The following is a 23,400-nucleotide window of genomic DNA, read 5'->3' as shown; positions in this document are numbered from 1 at the left end:
AGTGTTATATACCATTGTAAAGCTAATGAAATTACGGATATGCTGATGTACATAATAAGTAATATTTAAAATATAACGAATTTCGAAAAACAGAAAAAACCATTTCGGTGAAATTGAATGAAGTTTATAATGTAATAATTGCAATTAATTACATTATGTTATTCTATATAAAAATTTTAAAAACTTAAATATTTTCCGAAAAATTACGACATTTGTAATAATTTTGGAGTTGTATACAAATCTGTGTTATGTCATTGAAATCGTCTTTCAAAGACCTTTCATATAATACTAAATTTGCGTTTGGTTTATTTGCCAGAAATGTGGAAAAAATCATATAAATCTTAAAAAGGAACCTTTTTATCCTTTGATCCAGCTCACCAAATATTGACGTCAGGACAAAAATTTTGAGAAATGGTATCTTATACTACGTTCACGTCTTCGTGTTTTTTGAAACACATTATGTTTTTTCAAAAAACACTTCAAATTCGACTCTTTTTTCTATACATTTTTCAAGTTCAAAAACATCTCAATTCGACATGTTTAATTATAAAACACATAATGTTTTTAGAACAGGAATGATTTTTTTCGTACTTTTGTTTAATGGACACAGCTAGAACAAAAAGTAATGTCAAAAATAAAAATTGAAATTACAAAAAATATTATTATTGTTGTTGAAAAGATTTTAAATTTGTTTTAATTTAATAAAAAATTTTGTTTAAATATAAAATTTAGTGCAATTTAAGTGAAAATCTTAATTTTTAAAACAAAATGTTTAAGTCGGAAAAACATTTCAAAGTAAAAAACACGGTAATTTAATATGTGAACGGTTGTGTTTAAACTCATTGAGTTTTTCCAAAAACAAGTTAAAACATGGATATGTGAACATAGTATTGAAGGAATAAATTTTCATTTTCGGTGGGAACATCAGTATATTCCATTTCGGGGCACCCTAATGTACATAGGTAAATAATATGAAAGAAATCTTAATCGTCGTAAAGTAATTTCTTAACTTTACAACAAGAAAAAAGCAAAACGTAAATTTAGTTAAAGTTAAAAAAATGTATTAAATTTTAAAATTTTTATTTAAAATATACTGTATACATAAATTTTTTGCTTGGTACAATTTCAAAATTAATAATAATATAAGAATAAAAATATAAATAAATTAACGTACATATGTACAATATGAATATATGTATGTATACATATGTATCTAACTACCTACATATAAGTATATGTATGTATTTACATAAGCATACATACATAATTACTTAAAGAAAATGCAATTTATTTAAAGAAAATTTAATTTGACCATATTTTTATGTAATTATATACTATTTCGTATGTATGTAAGTTTTATATAAAAAAAATCATCAAAGCACTCTATTAAAAAAGGCACACGTTTCTTTTAAAGGTCTCTCCGTATTAGATTAAATTAGAAACTATTTAAGTTTCTTTTTTTATTGTAACATTTTGAAGGATGAACAAAAATACATTACAACAAATATGCAAATATTTAAATGTAAGTATGAGTATGTATTTATGTATGTTTGTGGATGGCACCATTTCTTTGTATACGACTTTCCAATGAGACACACAACTGCAGCATTTGCATGGAAACTGCAATATGTTATCAATGTCTCTGTGGAAAATTGTCTGTTTTAATAGTATTTTTTTCTTATTTTCTCTACATGTGTATTTCTTATTTTGTATGATGTAATACATATACGATTTAAGTACTCCTAATTAGTGTGCTTTACAAATAAACAAAATTCAAAATAACATTAAATACATACATACATGCACAGTGTCCCGATGAAAAGTTTTGCGGCTTTACTTGTAAATAAAAATGATGATGTTTCTGCATATGTACATTTCTGAAAAAATAATTAATTTATCAAATTTTCAGTTTAATTTGAACGAAATCTCAATTAAGTTGTACAAAGCGAGAGACCACTGTATTTAGACTTTTGCATGTATTTATTCATGTTATATTAATAATGTGCTAAATAAAATGCTTTAATTTTCGTTGCTCATTGTTATCAAAAAATGCCTTGGTTTTAGTTTTCGTTGATTTAGTAGTATTGTACATATTAATATGTACATACATATCTGTATTATTAAATATGTTGTTACTTATACAACTAAGTGTGTAGGTGTATTAATATAGTTAAATATTTAAATAATAATTAATAATGCACTTTTTATTAATGCACTTAATACTTTTTATCATAACTTCTTTACTTAATTATTTAACCCACATATTGATTGACGATCATCTTAAGTTATTTATCATAAATTAAACATACAATAATAATTAACAATTAATTAAATTAGTCTTCTTAAACAAAAATACAAAGAAAACAGAATAGATCAGAACTACTATAAAAAAGGTAGTTTAACAGACAAAGAACTAGGAAAACATTTAGGATTTTTTTAGAAAAATAAATTATACAAGAATGTAACAAAGAAAGCCCAGCTTTATATAAAAAGGAAAAAATCTTAAGAACTAGATTTTGTTTTTTGTTTGTCGGAAAATTAATGTGTTACAATCCACAAATAACTTTAAACACAATAATGGGCTGGTACTTCAAATATAATATTTCCTGCTGCATGTCTGAAATTTGGATTCTCTACACCGGCAGCAGCCTCAATAACAATTGTGCGCGGTTTACCGCCCAAACGGCAGGCAATGTTTGGAGACACATCAACTCTAAGCTCTCGATCACAAATGCTAATAAAATGAAAATTAAATTTAAATAAGATAAAGAAAACGCAAACAGTTACAAACAACTTACTCGTGATATTTTTTGCAAATAACACCAATAACTTCTCCAATACGATCCTCCTTGAGTGGACCATGTTCACCTTGTAGTGAAAACACTAAATCATTGTTGGCGGGTGAATGGAATACTATCAATTGATCACGTCCTGTACTGATGCTAACAGAAGTTAACTAAAAAGATATAAAACATGAAATTTATGTAACAAATTCGTAACAATACATTAAAATTTCTATGAATTCTATAAGGTATAAAGATTTTAAAATTATTTTATTTTTATTACTTAGTAGAAGTAGTACAACCCAACAAGAGTCAAAGTCATACTTTTCTAATCACATCAAAAAACAACTTATTACAACAATTTTGCTTTTGTGATTAAAAAATTTTCTTCCCCACAGAAAATTTTCAGAGTACTCGGAATTGTAACCAATGTTGTGTGATTTACTTTGTGTTACTTATAATTTGATTTACTTGTATATAAAATCTGGATATGAAGTTTAAATTTTTAATAAAATTTTTTTGCATTACATCTTAATATACTTGTGATTAACATTGTATATGAGAACAAAAAATTCAAATATAAAAAAATCAAGTGTGCTGTAATTTAATCAACAAAAAATGTTTCATTTATCGAAAAATATTTTTTTAAGCAAAATTTATTGCTTAAAATTAGGATCATGATCTAGCGATTATTGGAATAGCCTTATACTTATGAATGAATTTGTAGATACATGTATTTGGGTAGCATTTTTTTAAAAATATAAATATTTAGATACTTCTTTATACACATGTATTTAACCTAGAAAGTTGTTGTAGATACTTTTTGATACACTTGTGTTCCAGCTAGAAAGGTGCTGTAGATACAATTTTACTTACTAGGTATGTCGGTAAGAATGTAGGAATAGCTACTTTTCTACACACAAGTATATTATAAAAAAGTATAATCTACACACAATATCGCAAACCAAGTATATCAGTTAGTGTGTCATTTTCAAGCGGCCATACCCTGTGTAAAGTAAGCCAGAGTGTGTGTAAGTTTGTAAGCACTTTCGAATACAAAATAAGCAACACAATATCAATGTAGTAAGCTATAAATTTTCTGTTGGGTAGTGATGATTGGAATGGCCTTATACTTATGAATGAATTTGTAGATACATGTATTTGGGTAGCATTTAAAAAAAACATACATACTTCTTAATACACATGTATTTAAACTAGAAAGTTGTTGTAGATACTTTTTGATACACTTGTGTTCCAGCTAGGAAGGAGCTGTAGAAACAATTTTACTTACTAGGTATATCGGTAAGAATGTAGGAATAGCTACTTTTCCACACACAAGTATATTTTAAAAAAAGTATAATCTACACACAATATCGCAAACCAAGTATATTAGTTAGTGTGTCATTTTCAAGCGACCATATTCTGTGTAAAGTAAGCCAGAATGTGTGTAAGTTTGTAAGCACTTTCGAATACAAAATAAGCAATACAATATCAATGTAGTAAGCTATAAATTTTCTGTGGGGTTATAAATAAAACCCTGTTAAAAATTATCCGAAATACTTAAAATTTTGGTGAAAAACCAATGAAATTTACAAAAGCCTGTCATTGGGAGAATGAGGTTTATTTTTGATATTCAAATGCCAGATTTTTACCGCTTCTAAAAATAAGATAAGGTCTAGTTAAAAGTTAACAACATCCCTCCAATGACACGCTAAAGGGTTTTCATCCAAATTTACAGCACTTCGGGTTGTGATGAATTTACACTTTTTTGCGCATTGGAAGACAAAAAGAGTAATTTTTTATCTAAACTAAAAAATAAACTAACATTGTAAGTTATAATCTTATAAAAAGAATAATGCTGTTTTGAAATGTTTAGATTTCCGTATTTCTAAAATTTAATTGCACCGAAAATGTGAAACAATTCTACAATTAACTTACATCGTGTATAAATACGGATCGATTCATATTTTTGAATTTATTTTTAGCACCGTCCAATTTGTAAATTGCACCTTCGGTAATAATGAATGCACGATCGGCTTGTTTGTTGTGCTTGTTGAATTTTTTTACAAACGACGAGAAAAGCACTGACTTGAAGCCATCGTGATTCTTTAAATTCTTTACATTCGTGCTGTATGCCAAATAAGCGGAATTATCTTGCGAATTAGCCAAATAATCTCCCACCCACTTTCGCTGTTGTCCCCAATAGGGACGGCGTCCTTTGATGGCCGTCGCAGTAATGATCTGGAGACGCAATTGTGGCCATTCGGATCGAGGATATTTACGCAGGATCATATAAGCTCTCCAATTATCAAAAATGCGACGTAAGCCGGGTTCGGCACGTCTGCCAGCCAATGGAGGATGAGGCCATTGAATGCTACGACCATAGTCTTTCATATTCTTTGCGGGGCGGAAACGATTGGCCAAATCTTGGACATATGAACGTAATTTGTAGGTTTTGTAGGCTCGCATTATCACCATTGCAGCTTTCATTTTCTTGTAATTTTGACGAGCAATCCAACCACGCACTTGTTTTTGCAGCAGAATCACTATATGAGGAATCATTTCGTTGCGTTGTTTTTCCAAAGAGAATAATGTACGTGGTGAACGTATAAAGATCTTGGTGTGGCCATATTTAACATCTTGACCAAAACCCTTTTCTTCAATCAATACGCGTACGCCATCACGATCACTGCCAGCACGGAAGTTGGGCCAGGTGTATTGGGAAATCATTTTATAACGCAGCAAGAACTTATCATAACGCTGACGATGTACAAAGCCAGCACGTCTTACGCGCACATTTTCCAGCAAACCTAAGTAACGAACTTGATGTTCAACACGTTCCTCGTCGAAAACGGTGGAACTTTTTATATCGTTGGGCTTTATGCAGCGCACATAGAATGGCTCCTTTTTCAATAGTGTATTGACTAAATCGATCATCGACCTTTGGAACAGTGTGCCGGCTGTTAACGGACGTTTGGTGGTCTTCTTAATGTCTTGTGCACCCTCGGGCCACATTTCACTTATGTGCGTATTTGAAGAATGATGCAATAGACGTTTAAAGTCCTGGTACAAGGTATCCTTATTCTTTTCAATGAAGCCATTAATATTGTAAATTACATCTCCGGCATAGTGAGTAATGCGAAAATCTTCGCGATGCTTAAGCTCCTTGTCCATGGGCTTCAATTGACGACTGCTGTAGTGAGGATGATTGCTGAGACTTTTATCCATTGCCCCGAGCAGAGTTTCGTCGGTAACTCTTCCCACACTGAGGCAGGCTTCATCCATAATAGCTATCATACCTTTATGGGGTTGTTCCACCAAATCACAAATAATCTAAAATCGTTTAAAAATTTATTTTAGTAAAAAAAAGTTTTAGTTAAAGTGCAAGTACCTTACCTTGTTATTAAAATATTCAATATTCTGCCAAGCAATGCCCTCACGTTGGTACTCTTCTTGTTCCTGTTTGAGAACCAATTCTGAAATTTGTTTATAAAATAGTTTTAATAGCTGCTGGATCGAGAAAATATTTCGCAAAAGGAACATTCATTGATTTTGTTACTTTGTGTTCCTCCAACAAATTGTACATACCAATAAATAATTGCTGCAGCTTTTCGTTACAATAGTTGATGCAGAATTGTTCAAAACTATTTGAATCAAATATCTCAAAACCATAAATATCAAGAACACCAATAACTGAATTAAAACGTGCCTGAGTCTTGGATCCTCGGAACAAAATAGCACGATTGATGCGCGATATAATCCAAGTAAAGAGGCGATCATATATTGCTTTGGCAAAGGCATCTTTACCGTACTCAGCCTGAGTAGCATTATGATCCTTTTGCATTACATTACCGCCAGCAGCAATTACTCGCGTTGTCAGAGATGTTGATAATTCATCCTCGGTAACTTGCAGTAATTGGGCTGCTGCCTGAAGATGTGTTTTATTACTGATTACCAGTTCGTCCTCAATCACTGTTGTTTATAAAAATAAAACAAATTAAATATCAATGAAACCAAATTAAATTTTCAATTTTACTCACTTTGGAATTCAATGTTTCCCAAATGTAAAATGGCTGCTACAATTCGCCATATAGTTGAAATTTCTTCTGATGTAAAACCGAGTGTTTTAAATGCGTTATTTGTGCCTTTGTAATCAGACTTTTCGGATAAAATGTCCATGCTTCCCTGATTCATGTAATGATATTTTGATGGATCTTTTGTGAGGTGATACTGACGCAGTTCATTGTCACTGGCTCCCCTTAGAAGCTATAGATAGACACAAAAAATTTCAAATTAGTTAATTAATATTCTAAAATCATATTTTATAATACAGAGCTATCAACAGTGAGAAATTTATGACCTAGTGCGATTTGTACCTATTATATAAAATTGAAAATGTAATTTAAAAAGTAAAACTCTTGCACTAGACCTACTAACTCAACTACCCATTTCGGTCTATTTTTCATAGAATTTTCATGAACATTTTTATTATTACAATTATTTTTTTTTTTAATTTTTGATCATGATAATCTCAGACCTGATAATAAAGTTTAAGTAATTGAATAAATTATATTAAATGTGAAGTTCTAATATGGCTAAATATTTCCGTTTTAAACAATAATTAGAATTTTATATATTCTTTGTGTACAACTGGACAATTATAGTATTTACAAGACATTTGTTGTCATTAACAAAATTTTTATGACTTACTGCCTTTTGAGACAAGCGAAAATCTACGACAAGATAAAATATGGTATAATAATATATATACTACTATAGTGCTAGTAGTGTACAGAAATATTGGTCATAAACTACAACAATCGACTTGGAATCATTAAGTCATGTCCGTTGTTATCAATGTACAGGTCATAATTTTATTTTGGTCCAAGGACTAAGCTTATTGAAAACGGTTGAAATCGGTCCATTCAACTAGTCCCCAGAGAATTGGATTAAAATAAGGCGACATAATATGTGACCAAAAATGGAAGTGTTTTTAAGGTACATATAAATATATGTATACGAAAATCTGCGAATTCTGTAGGTGTATTTTTTAATTTCTTATACTAAGGGACTTATTTTTCCTTCGTAATCCATAATTTAAAAAAAAAAAATTAAGAAAATTTCACAATGAACATATTAGAATATTGTACGTGACAGTGTAATCGGACTTGGCTGACTTATATACATACATATGTACTTGTTTGAGCAATTTATAGATAAAAATAAAAAACAAGTATTATATCACGACTAGGGTCAAACATGGACCATTCCTCATAAAAATAAAAACTTATTTATGCCAAATTTTATCATAATACTAGTGCTTATAAGTGAGTTATGGACGTTAAAATGTTTTTCTGAAACTTGGTATCTTCATCTGTGCTATGGAGTGTGTGAAGAGAAGGACAAGGGGTCTAAGAATATACATAATGTCAGACAGTTAAGCAGCGCTCAAGGCCTTACTATCATATGAAGTTAGATCGAGTGTCGTAATGGACTGTGTGACATCACTAAATGAATAGGGTAAATACAACAAATTAACAATATGTTGGCCATGAAGGCAACGAACGGGCGCCCATCGCCCATTTATTAGCGCCGAACCATTATTTGGTATCCCACAATGGTATGCCAGAGAAAGGTGCTATCGTGGGTCAAATCGGAATTTGCTCGTCACTGGGAAGCTACAACTGGGCTTATACCCCATTTACACATACACGAAATCTAGTACTTATGAGATTTCGAGCCAAATCTACTTGATTTTAACTAGATTTCCCATACAAAACAAAATCTACTTCGTAACTAGATTTCGTTAAAATCTACTCAAAATCTAATAGTTTTTAGTGATGCAACTCTGTTTTTTCCTAAATAATACTAAAAAATACGACACTACACAAGAAAAAAGAGGAAAACAAACAAACAAAATTAAAATGTCGACAAAATTTTTATAAATTGAAAAACATGAATGAAAAGTTAATCTAAAATAAAAGGTAATGTTATATTTAAATATCTATTTTTTATTTTAAATGGAATTTTGATAAATATCCCATTATTCCTTCTTATTTTTCATATCACACACTTTTTCAAGAAATATTAGAAAAAATGAAATCTTCTTTAATGTCAAGAATAGTAAGTGTAAACGGACTAGATTTGGAAAAAGATTTTAAATGAAATCTACTAGATTTCGTGTATGTGTAAATGGGGTATTAGACAGACAAAGCGCTTAATTACGCAATCTAAGGAAAAATCTCAAAAGTTGTTATCGCTTAACAAAAACGATCTTAGAATATTAAGGGGATTACTCACGGGACACTGCGGTCTCAGATAACACCAAATCATGCTAGGTAACGCCATATAAAAGTTATACAGATTTTGTAGCTGTCAGGAAGAAACCTCTGAATACATATTGTGTAACTGTCCAATGCTGGGATCACGTTGAGCTAGAATCTTTTGTGCTTCACTAGCCCATGAAAGCTATATTCAACCTCTCACCCATCAAACCCGTTAGTTACGGGTTGCACAAAAGATGCAAAACAGGGTCGTGGTGCTTAATGCCCTTCCTAATCTAATTTAGGGTCAAATGAGGTCCCATCGTTACGAAAATCGGCGGTATGATTTAGGCTTATATTAATTTTTTAAGGTAAAGCGATATTTGCGGGTTCGTTTTTATGGCGGCTTTGGTGAAACAAACACAAATCCATTGAATAAATTTTTAACAGATCGGAAGCCTCTTTCAGAAAAATAGTTTTTCACCATTAAATATCTTAAACATATCGAACCGAGGTAAAATTATATTCAAAACTTTCTATCTTAGAAGGTTTTGAGTAGAGAAAAATATTTCTTTTTGTCAAATTCGTAAGAAGTTTTAAACGTTTTCTCATGTAATAAATTTCTTCATAAAAAATGTCTTCATATAAAATTCTTCATATAATTTGTTTGCATTATTTATAAGACATAGAGCGGTTTTCTGTAATAGAGTGTTTTCATTGAAATAAAAACATTTTCTTTTGATTTTACAAAATTTCTTAATATGTTTTATATAAATAAATTCATACTTATTTGCTCTAAATAAGGTATTACCAAAGAATATTTATTAAATATTCTATTTAATAAATATTCTTTGGTATTACTTATATATATATATATATATATATATATATTAACCCACAACTAAAACCCAGAGAACATAAAGATTACCATACTCTAACAAAACATTAAGAATTTTCATATAAACGTTCAAAAGCTTCGCAAGCTGTGCAATCTCTGCATTTTCGATTTTACATTGAATTTGACAAAAATTATATGCGATTTTACTTCCACAAGATTGATACATTTGATTGTCTAGTTGAACTGATCATTTTAAGCTAAATTTTCCCTCTTCTAAATAATACAGATTAGCCATTTGTGCAAGTTTGCACTCATTTCATGAATCCCCTATTATTAAAACAACAAATTTAAAAAATTTTACATGAACTAATATTTTTTTAACTTAACTGTATGACAAGAATTTGACTGTCGTTTTGATAAGCATAAGATTTTTGGGATTAATTACTATAGAATTGAAAACATTGCGATTTAACGATGTTTTAAAAAATCACTTTTTAACTACACAAACTCAACTTTTTTAATTAATTATATTATATGTTTTCATGTTAAATGTAATATGTTGTGTTATCACGTCACATGAAATTTTTGCTAATATGACTGCTGGGTTATAATGAGACATTCGTGAACTGTGTTTTATTTTAGAATAATATTTTCAACACTTCGCTTGTAATTGTTGACTAATTGACTTTAAACGTTTAAAATAATGTTAAGTATGACTATAAGTTCGTTCTGTTTAATTTATATTTAGTCAACCTTTTAATAGAGCAAAAATAAAAAAATGTTTAAAAAAAAAAAAAAAAAAACAAATAGAACTACAATTTGTTTAACACAAAAACAACACATCCATTAGGAAGTGTTAATACGAAAATATTTTCTTCTGTTTTAATTGTAATATTGATAATGATGATTAAATGACAAATTAAATTTTCAACTTAAATGACTAATTTTCTGTTAATGAATGGCAAACTGTGTCTGTGTGAATGGTATTCAATTTAGAAAAATGTTGGCGCTTATTTAAGTATAATAAGTAAAATGAAAACAATGATTTCATTTTTGAGTTTTCATTAAGGATAAGAAGCACTTACTCAACAATAAAAGAAAACCCATTTGAAATGGCCATTTAATTTTTATTTGTAAAAATGTAATGTTGTAATAAACATTTATACATGGTCAGTTGTAATTTCTTTTAGTTTTTATTTGAGTTTTATATTGCAGATTTTCGTAATTCCTTTAAAAACAATATTTGTAGTTTTAATTAATTGTGGGGCGTGTTTGTGTTGTTGCTCATCCAACAATGGATGACAAGCGTTTTCTTTATTTTGGGTTGGGTAACACAAACTAAGGAAATTAAGTATATGTATTCGTATACATATCAGCTTAATGAAACTTAGAATTTAGAACAATTTTACAATTGTTTATCGTTTACACGCAGGGCTTTCAAAGTGTTTTTAATGTGTATTTTATAATTTTGTGTTAAATAAAAATTTAATCCTAAACAAACAACATTAAATTTCAATGATAAAATAGTCAAATAGTTTTTTTTAGTTTATTATATTAAGTATCAACTCATAAATTCATAAATAACATTTAAGGCTTTAGTTGCTTTTAAATATGTATTTACATTACCGATCAATTACATACATAGCTCAACATTGATAAAGATAAATTTGTAGTATTTTTTTTTTTAATTTTGTTGCTTAGGGCCTTCATAAACATTTATTAAAGGTTTATAAAACGAATTTTCATACAAAATTTGATAACTGTTTATGAATCAGACCCTAAGAAAAAAACTTAAAAACTTCGCAATATATTTAAAATTTAGGGAATAAGTGAATTCTGGATTGATTCAAGAATTTTTTTTTAGATAATATTCGAAAAAAATTGGGACCTATTCCATGCGATTCACCATTAAAATAAATAAATCCGAGGACTTTTCAACTTTGAAATTTCTGTCCTTAAAAAAATTAGTATCCACTTGCCTGATAGAAACTGTGAAAATTTCGTTCTCCTGGCTGCTGTTGCACCACACGTGATTTTTCCAATAAATAATTTGTTATAATTCCACCCACTGGATCAGCTTTATAGTCAAATTCAATATCCATATATTTACCAAAACGACTGGAGTTGTCATTTCGATTGGTTTTAGCGTTACCAAATGTTTCCAAGATGGCGTTACTTTGAATCAGGACATTTTTCACTCTGAAAAACAATTGATAAAAAGATTAATTTTTTTATATTTAATACGATTATGGAAGTCTGTTAAACAATCGCTTAATATGACAATAAAAAAAGAAGTTTGTTAAACGTTTTTAGCGATTACAAACTTAAGATCCCAAACTCTAACAATAAAAACTCAATTAAAAATATAAAAACTTTAATTATAGACAGACAGTTTAAAGTTTAAACCTAAATCTTTTACAACATTAAAGAAGATTGTCCTTTTTATATGTTATAGTCTTAGGTTTTTATTTTATTTTTATTACACGTACAACTATTAATTTTTGTAATAAAATAATTAAATTTCATTGCCTTTATTTGGCGGCAAAAATCCGCAAAAACTTACACACATAGGAATACACATTTATTACTAATTAGAAAATTCTTAAGTAACAATCGTTAAAAAGCGACCAATAAGAACATTAGGGTAGTTTCTACTTTTTTATTATAAAGAGTGAGATTGGGATGAGTATAGTTATAATTAGTTAGTTTAAAAGAGATTGTATGTTACATCATCACTTTACCAGTGACTCTGGTGGGAATCGAACCTCAGACCTGTGGTCTGACAGACTAGAATAACATTTGACTTACCACAGATATATTAATTCTTAAAATAAGAAAAAATTAAATAGAATAAAAACATCACCCTAATACACAATGTACACATGTAATTTCAAGTCATGGAAGGATAAACATGACTGACTATATGTTATTTAGTTAGTACATGCATTTTTTTAGATATAAGAATATGATAAAAAAAATTGTTTTCGGTTTTCATTGTCGCTATGGTGTCATCCGAACTATAGACACACATACATATATATGTATGTACATTAGGGTATAACTTTTTCCAAATTTTGCAAAATTTCAAAAATACCATAGCAAAACCTTGTAGAGCGTGAACAGATGTTACGGAATTTGATATGATTTTTTCGCGATCGTGAAAAAAGTTCCCGCACCAAACGCGATAAAGTTTTGTATAAATATAATTTTTTCTAAATGAGAAAAAAATATATTTGGCGCAACAATTTTGTAAGTTTTTTACATTATCTTATAGAGAGTATTGTTTTTTAAAACAATTTAACGATAATTTTTAATAAATCGCGATAATATTACATATTTTAGACAATAGTATTTATATGAAATTATTATTAAAATAATTTTAGTAAAAATAACGAATAAAAGTATTTTAAAAATTACTTTTGGTGCGGGAAGTTTTTCACCAAAAACTAGGTTTTTATTATCAGGACAGTATTGGCAATAAGGTAGTGCTTTGATATTTTACCGCCCAAAAATAGTTATTACCCTAATGTTTATATTTTGCCAGTCTAAAATAGTGAGGGTGTGAGCGACTGGCCAGTGCATGTTTACTATGATTGTACTATTTGCGTGGTATTAAACTGTCATTGCAGGGGTTTTACATTAGAAGTGGACTGTTAATGATTACCAGCAGGGAGCGGCTAGTTTTGATATTTTAATGTAATATTGAAAAAGCAAACATATAAGGTTCGATTTAAATATGCCTTAATCATAGAAATTGTAAGTGCTTTTTTCAGTGCTTATTTCAGTGCTTACAACCATAGTGAAGTTTGACGAAAACCTTTGGGTAAAAATCCTACAGATCTTAATTCTATCAATTTCCGAAGAAAGTATTTAGTCTGATAAAATAAAAAATAGAAAGGAATCTACTAAACTAACCCCATACGACAAAAGTGGTATTTATCCAAAAAATGGATGAAAAATAAAAAAGTAGATTCAGTTCCTAATACCTCACTTAAATAGAAGTGAGGTACTTTGTGTGTATACTTTTTTAAGGATTTCGGGATAATATTTTGATTGCTTAATATTAACTCTTTACTGTTATTTAAAAAATAACATATGTATGTATATCGAAAGTTTTAGTAATATCGAATAATACCTATAAGTGTAACCAATTTATGTATGTAAAAGACAAAGGTAAAGGATGCGGTTCTCATGTTTGTTTGTGTTTGAAACTCATTGAGGATATTGTTTTAATTTATAACTGAGATATTCTATCGAACAATTATTGTCCTATCGTCACAAAATACCTACATTTTAATAAATTTGTTCTAGTTAAAGTGATTACAGGGAGATGGTATTACAATATGGACCGTTCTGTATAAAATTTTTCAGGCAGTTATAGCGTTTATTGGTCAACTTTGGATTTGTATTGGGTATAAGCGAAATAATGAACCCACTTCCATTATTTGAAATGAGATATAAGTTAAACTATATCTACCGTCAAGAAAGCTGTACCTTCAATATCTAACATAATTTTAGGATTCAATTTCTGGGATCCAATTCCAATCTAACTCACCTTTCAATTTCATTCTGTCCATGGACATTTGTAACAGCTGCAATATATTTCATAATAATTTTGGATGCTTCTGTTTTGCCAGCTCCCGATTCGCCTGATATCAATATGCAGGTATCCTGATGACGTTGTTTCAATATTCTGTACGCGGCATCAGCAATCGCGTATATGTGCGGTTGATTTTCGAATAATTCTCGACCTTTGTAGTTTTTTATTGTCTCTGGACCGTAAATGTTCAACTGTCTGTAGGGATTCATCGAAACGCATACTTCGCCAATGTATGTGTAGATGGAACCAGCTTGAAATCTGTAAAAATTCAAAAGAAACAATTTTAATTAAAGAGTTTGAAATATTTATTGAAATACAATCATCTACCTATGTGTGTTAAATGGAAACATAAATGAATAAACATAGTGTAACGACTGTATATTTATTTACATATAAACATAATTGAAATGAAAATATTTATATAAAATTTGATCCACTGTGGTGTGAGGTCTTTTTATGAGTTCATGTATTTTGGTAAGTGGATTTGATTGTTTGATTTAAAAACAATTTAATTGTTGATAATTATATGGAGTTTTAAAACATATCATGGGTACTAATTAATTTGGTAGGTTTCATTTGACTCTAACGATTGGTGGTCTTACTCCACACTTGAGAACTTCCAACACTTATCCTTGTTTTCTTAAGACACAACCACAGATCAATTGAACCCACCGATAGAGCAGTTGTAGAATTTTAAACAATTGAGCACACTCAACACTTTAGTTTACTTTCAAAATAAATATTTATGAGTGAGTGCATGTTATTTACTCGTACTCCTCGAGAAATATAGTTGCATTCATCACTTGTGGGTTTGTGCCTTCATTAATTGTGGGTTTATTTTCGGTTTTGAAAATCAATAATTGAACATTTGTATTTAAATGTGTGGATATGAACTGCAAACACAAGTTATTCCGAGTAAATACGTTCCACATTGATAAGATGCAAAATGTATGTAAATGAGTACAAGCGTATAAAGAAATGGTTACAGCAACTAGCTAGAATTTATGCAGTAATAGTTGTTTGTCCCAAACAACTTTTTTCATTGTCCTTACTTTTAATAGAAAATGAAAGAAATAAGATCTGTTACAACCCAGCAGTTCAACAGTGCGTCAATGTATTCCACTTGGTTGGCTTTAATTCGCCGTACGCCACGAATGAACTCTTTGTAAACGAGAGCGGAGACAATCGTCAGTGCAGTGTTCCCTTTGTAAGCGTGAGCGGAGACAGATATCACTTTGCAGTCCTCAAGTAATCTAGAGAGTGTACACCAAAAAATGAACTTAAGCAAAGCATTGACATGCATTGACTTTATTGGACTCACTTTCTGACAGTCTCTCTGTAATCTATGGAGTGACGATTGTCTTTCTTGTATGTAGGACAAGCACATGTTAAATATTCATCAGTTTCTGGGTTGCCGATGGCTAGGGATACCTTATGTTGTATGTTTTAGGTAATTACTGACTATCCCACCGAACTGCTGGGTATTACAAATAAAAAAGAAACAATTAAACCAAATCCAATTTTGTGACCAGTATTTAAGGAACAAATTCGTTTTGGTTAGTTTAGTTGCTGAAAGGATTCACAATGTCTACACCTAGGACATTATCATATTAAAATATAGGTGGTCTTCTCTCAAAGTGCTAAACTAGAAGTCGCTTTGACTTAGCTTTCTATCCTCTTTAGCTATCCTTTTACTATTCTAAATAAGGACATTTTCCTCATAATTTTGATAGTAGGTAAAAAGATGACATTTAAATTGCTTATACATGTATTTGTTCACGAAATATCAGAAATTACTCAGAGGCAGGAAATTAAAAAAGTTGTTAATTTAAAAGTAATTAATCATGATGTTAATATATGTTATCTGTTTCCGTTTATTGCGGAACATCGAATTTTATATTCTGTTCAATATTAATTTGCTGCAGAAGAGAAAAAATGCTGCAAGAACAACACACACATATTTTGGAATGCATGAAGTAAATAAATAAATAAAAGAAGAATGACAATAATAAGTACATACATATATGATAACACGATAAAAAGTGAAAAGAAAGCCAACAAATCAATTTGCAGGCGTAATTTGTTTTTTGCAACTCAAAAGATGAGTTTGTAATATTTACAACACCTTAACTGACCTACGCAAAAAATCCCTTTACTACCGATTAAATTCCATATATTTAAGAATACGAAATTACTATGAGCTCTGGCTTTTAAATTTCTTTAACTTATCTCATGACACATCCAACATACAAACTTAGTTATTATTCTTTTACATATCAATGTCCATAGAAAAGGCAAGTGTTAAGAACGCAAACCAATCATTTATGGACGGTGCACAATGTAGTGTCCATGGAATCGTTGAATGGCTGCGCGTTTTACACGTTATATTTAACACCCATAAATGCGGCTACTTATGAATATTTCAATGAAAAACCTGTCCATTGGAATAAATAAATGAGTAGTGCGAGTGGTGGTCCAAGATAACTTTACATCTGTTTATTTTATTTTAAATGCTTCATTAGGTTTTATTAAGATCAATGTGTGAAATGCAATTTAAATATTTGTGCAGCACTTTTTTGGTTAATTTTCTATTATTGTACTTACATATTATGAATATATGTTTTTTTAAATTAACATAAACAATTGGGTGTTAAAGATGTTTTAGAAGAATTAGTTTCTTTTCTACTTTTTCATAGTAAATGCAGGTATTTCTTTAATGATTCTAAGATTAACTGGAGGAAAAAGTGAATATTTTTAAACAAAATATGGAATATGTGAAAAAATAGCTAAATAATATTTAATACATTCTTAACAAATTAATTTTTATTTTTTTGTACTACACCACTCCTTCCAATGATTAATTTTATTACAATTTCAAATTTCATGTTTTTATACTTCAAAATGTAAAATTAAATATCAAAAAATCAAAAACATCTTAATATCAAATTGTTATCTATGAAAAGTAACCTTAATAAATTAACAAATTTTATCATACAATTTATTATTTGTTATAAAATGCAAAAACAAATCACAATTCAATTGCAATACAATAATTGAGCACCTCTCCCCTCCAAGGCTTTCTAAAATAAGTTGTAATTAAAATTCAAACGATGCAACCAGTGTTTGTTGTTTTCTTAGTCATGTTTGTGTTTATTTTGCATAAAAAATATAATAAAATAATTAATTTATTTCGCAATGACTCACTGAAAATGACAAACAAAATAGAACTGTATTTATTTCCTAACCAGCTCAATTTGCATTTAATATAATATAATCAATTCAAAATACTTATAATAATTTAGGGGTCTATAAAATTTATATTTCATTGAGTACTGTGTAAACCCAAAAATGTTTAAAACATAAAATATCAATTAATATCTATTCATAAAATAAACATATTTTCCAAGTTCCTTAAAATATATGTAATTGATTCGAAGAATATAAAACACCTGATAAATGTGAAGACAAATGTTTTATTTGCAAAAACATTTAAATTATACATATCACATTTGTTTAATTGATGTTGTACTGATTTAGTTATTTTAAAACAAGAAATTTTACTTAACAGGCAACAACAACGTAATGTACCCCGATAAGGTAAAAAAGTAAGAGATAAAGTAATTTTTAGAAGATGACATTAAATAGGAGCTATCATCAACTAAGTATTTACCCATCATTAAGCTATGTATACGCGGTTGTCAGATCTTACAACGTTGGCAGTAAAATGTGCAGAAAATATCTAACAATCGTGTAAACTTACAACTTTTCTTTTCTTACTGACAATGTTGCAAGATAAAAAATGTAAGTTGACACGGTTGTTAGACATTTTATGAAAATTTTTCTTCCAACGTTGTAAGATCTAAAAACCCGCGTATACATAGCTTTGCAAACATCGTTTATTATCGGTTTATAAAGTACATTTCACAACCCAATAATAAACCATTTATGTGGGCTTTACACTATTTTACGTACGACTTTACGTATGGAAAATCGAATGAAATTCCATCCGTATTTTAAAAAAGAGAATAAAAGTTGTATGATTTATATTTTTTGCGTTTACACAATTGGTATACTACAATAACAAAGTAAGATTGAAACAGCTGTTTCACTTTGTGTTTACATAAAAATATATCCCTGATCTAATGAAACTTTCTTGTTTTTTTGAATCATTTCAAAAAATGAAGAGAACCATAAGACTGTCAAATTTTCAATTTGTATTATCTTTCATGTGTGATAGCTTTATTACGTTTAGACTATCCCACCCGTTCTCTTCCACACATAATTTTGACAGATCATATTACTTGTGGTATGATGTAAAAGGGTCTTAAAGGTGGAAGTACACAACTTTTCGCACTTTATAAGCTGCAAGTTACACACCACGCGTCATTTCTTATATACCCACCATTAAACTGAATGCCCTAAAAGGAATTCTCCCCTATAAACATCAGGGTGATATTTCATCAATTGACCGTATTTTAAAAAATTTTTAATAAAATCATTTAGACCGATTTTGGTTCATATAAAACATCTTTACATCGAATATCACTTTCCGACACTTTCCGCACGAAATTCGGTAGGAAGATTTACGTTGCTATAAATGTTTCTTATATTAAATTTCATAACTGTTCACGTATTTTTAAGTCAGCAATAATCGTCATGGACCGATAATCAATCATATGCAGATTCTCATAAAAGTCAGTAGAGAGGTTATGGCTCGTAAGAAACTTACTTATGTCGAATTTCATCTATATACTCGTACTTTTTAGCCAGTAATGAGTGTTAAATTAATTATCTGAAGGGAATCTTATAGGAGGATGAGTTCAATTATGGACCGATCCACATAAATTTTGGTTCGCAAAGAACTTACTTGGGTCGAATTTTACCGCTTTACTCGTATTTTTAAGCCAGTTAAAAGTCATTTGAACTGGTAGATAGGCTTTGGCTCGTAAGAGACTTACTTATGTCAAATTATATTGCTATAGTCGTATTTTTAAACCAGTAATGATCGTTAAAGGCATTTTTTGAAGGGGACCTTATATGGGGGGTAGGGTCAATTATGGACCGATCCACATAAAATTTGGTAGAGAGGTTTTGGATCACAAGAGACTTATGTCAAATTTCATTGCTATACTATTATTTTTAAGTCAGTAATGAGCGTTAAAGTCTTTTTTTGAAGGGGACCTTATATGGGGGTTATGGTCAACCATGGACCGATCCACATAAAACTTAATAGAGAGATTTTGGCTCCATTGAAACTTACAACCCTAGTCAGCTGCCGACGCGTCAAAAGTTGAGAGTGTGTAACTTGTTAAATTAAAATCCACTTTTTGAACTCTTTTTGACAGAAGCTTATAACGTACAACGCGTGCTGTGTATTATTAAGCATTTATGAATACGAGGGTTAATATTTAAAATTTAGTTTATGTACATAAATAATTATGACTACCTCTGTTTGCCAAATACTCTACACAGTTCATTTTTTTAAGCATTGTTTTTAGTTTTTTTAAGCAATGTTTTTAGTTTTTAACAAATTCTTATGAAATATTTCCTTAACGTTCTAATACAAATCCCCTTTTCGAAACTATCCTATTGTTTATACTTATTTCTTATGTTTTTTTTATAATACACCTATTTGTATTGTATTACTCAATATTTACCAAACATTTACTTGCAAATAAAAATCCCCTATATATAAATATTAATATACCTACATGCATATGTATGTAAAAAATTAAGTATTTAAACAAAATATGAATAATTTCTAATCTTATCGTGATATTTTTTTTATCACCATAAAAAATGCCAATTTCTTTGAAGCAATCGCAAAACAAATTTTATTTATAAATCATTTCGAATAGCGCATTAAATATATATATTTTTTTATTTTGCGTTCGTTTATTTGTAAGTTTTTAATTTGCCATAATTTAAAATAATTTTTTAAAGAACTAAAGCTATGATAAGAATAAAATGATAAAATAAGTTTATTATTTTAGTATAGTATTTAGACAAAGATTTTGTAATTTATGTTATGTAAATGATTGGTTTCCAAAAACAAGATTTATTGTAGAATGTCTTACATTCGATTTTTAATAAACCATTGATTTCGACAAATAAGAATTCTTTTAAAAATCCAGGTACATTTGTCGATTAAAATTATATATAAAGCTTTTATAAAATTTTTGAAAATCTTAAATCGGCCCTATCTATTCTACGTAGTTTATAAAAAAGTATGTCGAAAAAGTTTCTCTGAGCGTTAAAAAAGTTTTCGCGGCTTAAGTTTTCATTTTAATACAAAATCAGAAATTTTTGAAATAAACAAGTCTCATTGTTTAATGCACGATATAAACATGAAGAAAATCCAAGGCTAGGGACATGTAGATTATACTATTAAAAATTCATGTAAATTTGTTTGTGAATGGTTTTATAAAATTGATTTGTCCTGAGAATGGCCTAATTTTGGTTACTACCCTAATGTCGCTGAATTCTACTTCTACAGGAATTAAAAAAATATACATATATTATTAAATTATATTTTCAATATTTCCGTGTGCTTCTATAGTCGACAATCTAATCTATATATTATTAATTTCATGGACTTTTCAGACTTAATCTAAATACTAAATATAAACTTATCTCGTTATATAATTAACTAGTAACAAAGTTTAAAATTAAAAGAAGTAAAAAAACTTTCCTATTAAGTAAATAAAGATTAAACAATTGATTCAAATCGATAAAAAATGCCAGTACAAAAAAAAAAACAAACAAATTTGAAACAATTTAACCTCAATATCATTAGATCTGATTGAGTGTTTGGGAATGATGTCTTTCCTGGAGGCATCACCAGAGAAAACATTGGCATTTCCAAGGCAGAAAAAAAAAAAACGTTTAAATAAATGGAAAAAACAATTACAGTAAAAAAATAAACAATGAAACAACAACAAAATAAACAAACAATAATATTAACAAGAAAATACTCAATAAAATTTATTGAGTATTTTTCTTTTTGTTGTTTGTATAAAATGAAAGTTTTCTTAACATTTGATTACTTCATTTTTATTGTTGTACTTTTGTATTGTAACGCATCTTTAGCTTTTTTTTTGTTTAAAGTTTTATTGGCAATAATTAAGTTGTTGTTTATTACCGATTCTGCATCTGCATCTGGAATTGCTTTGTTGCATTTCCATCTTCCTCGACATGCAAAGAAAGAAATGCATAAAGTTGTTAATTTCCCTTTCCTTTTGTTGTTTTGTTTGTGGGAAGAAAATAAACGATGTAAACAACTTCAATCAAAAATTTCAATTTTTGCTTCTACAAGATCTAGAGACCAATAAATAAATGTTCAAAAAGAACATACTTTCATGTTTAAACAAAGAGATCAAATTATATACATACATATATGTATTTGATATTGGGCTCTTTAATTATGAAGCAAGTCATTATTAACCGGAGCCATTTTATGACTTCAATAGTTCTGAAAACTGTTTTGTTAAATACAGCCGCATTATATAAACAAAATAAAATGACAAATAAGTCATTTTCTTTCCGAATTATAAACTTGTAATTACTATTATGTGGATTTAAAATTCGGAACCAATTAATAAGGTATGGTGCAATTATATGATAAACATTTATTCGATCTTGCTGCATCAGACACATATTGAGGTTACAGTAAGACCTTTTGGCTTTACTAATACTAAACAATATTGTAGATAAATTACTAACACTGTATTATGATGAGTATCCCGAGCAATACAAATCGTTTGAGAGGTTTTCCTAGAAAAAGGTGGTCCATGGGACACCCTAATATATATTAGACCAACATTTTAAAAATTATGTATTATGAATAATTTTCAGAAACAATTTTACACATACCAGACATATACGATTTCTTAAGTACAGGTCTAATGCACATAAGAAGTTCAATGGCTTTATTATAAATTTAGTGACTGTTTATTTCATTCGCACTCAGGTAGTGTGTTACTCTATACAGGGTATTTTTCAATTGTAATAGAAACCTTAGGAAATTTATTATAATTTCATTTATGTATAAACATAATATAATGCATAAATTACTTGTTTCAGAAATTACTACGGTCGATTTTTGGATGGTACCTTTTTCATCCCTTTCTTAAAGAAAATTTTATTTCCAATAAGGCGTCCTGAGAGAAACTGAATGTGTCAATTATGTATGGCAAACATACAAATCGGTATCGATATGTATGGAATATATTTGCAAATCTACGGGGATTGGTCCGATTCCTTGTCAATCTTTTTAATGATAAGAAATTTTTGTGAGTGAATTTCATTTGTAAGATAACTGAAGATGGTATACTTGACTTAATTCTATCGATAGTATACTTGACTTAATTCTATCATCTACTTTTATATATTGGATCAAACAGTATTATTATGAAATACAATCCAGCTAATTCAATTTGTAGTGCTGCAGCCCTGGTTATAACAGTTTAGTTTCTTATTCATCTTTGAATGACAATGACAGCCAATTTTAAAAGGAGCAAGACCATGACTTAATTCTGGGAATATTAGAACAAGCATCAGACAAGAAACTAGTTTTGTGTGGAAGAAAATGTAAACTCATCCAGTCCCTGTATTCAGTATGGAAAATGGTGGAAAATCTATTTTAATTCTATTTTTTGATGAAAATTACTCGTTTTTGAAATAAAATTTAATTCCGAAATACTGAATACGGTAGCAGGTGTATAACTAGCAGATCACAATTGGCAAATGAAAAATCTATAATTATAATATATAAATTTCTTATTGCACAAAACTACATTTCAACCGACGATATTTACAGATGAATGTAACTCAAATGTTTTGATATATAATATATATATATGTATATTTCATATGTGATAATTAGTAGAGAATAATAAAACACTGGTCATCCATCAG

At 29.0% G+C, this 23,400-nt stretch overlaps 1 protein-coding gene across 1 annotated transcript in view; it reads right to left on the bottom strand.

The window, feature by feature from the left end:
• Nucleotides 1–2,064: 2,064 nt before the first annotated feature.
• The window catches only part of LOC119602717 (unconventional myosin ID), a 31,400-nt gene continuing 10,064 nt past the window's right edge, over nucleotides 2,065–23,400 (bottom strand). The window contains exons 3-10 of the mRNA XM_037954382.1: nucleotides 14,440–14,742; nucleotides 11,864–12,083; nucleotides 6,824–7,049; nucleotides 6,372–6,755; nucleotides 6,180–6,259; nucleotides 4,722–6,116; nucleotides 2,799–2,956; nucleotides 2,065–2,734 (exon numbers count right to left, since the gene is read on the bottom strand). Of these exons, the coding sequence (XP_037810310.1) occupies nucleotides 2,566–2,734; nucleotides 2,799–2,956; nucleotides 4,722–6,116; nucleotides 6,180–6,259; nucleotides 6,372–6,755; nucleotides 6,824–7,049; nucleotides 11,864–12,083; nucleotides 14,440–14,742 (2,935 nt within the window). The 3' untranslated portion in view covers nucleotides 2,065–2,565. The remainder of the gene's footprint in view (nucleotides 2,735–2,798; nucleotides 2,957–4,721; nucleotides 6,117–6,179; nucleotides 6,260–6,371; nucleotides 6,756–6,823; nucleotides 7,050–11,863; nucleotides 12,084–14,439; nucleotides 14,743–23,400) is intronic.

The sequence above is a fragment of the Lucilia sericata genome, unplaced genomic scaffold, assembly GCF_015586225.1.
Source record: "Lucilia sericata isolate MDLA Ls3-8-SP2 unplaced genomic scaffold, ASM1558622v1 Contig000009F_arrow, whole genome shotgun sequence".
NCBI classification, from domain to species: Eukaryota; Metazoa; Arthropoda; class Insecta; order Diptera; family Calliphoridae; genus Lucilia; species Lucilia sericata.
This window is presented reverse-complemented; position numbering and strand designations above follow the sequence as displayed.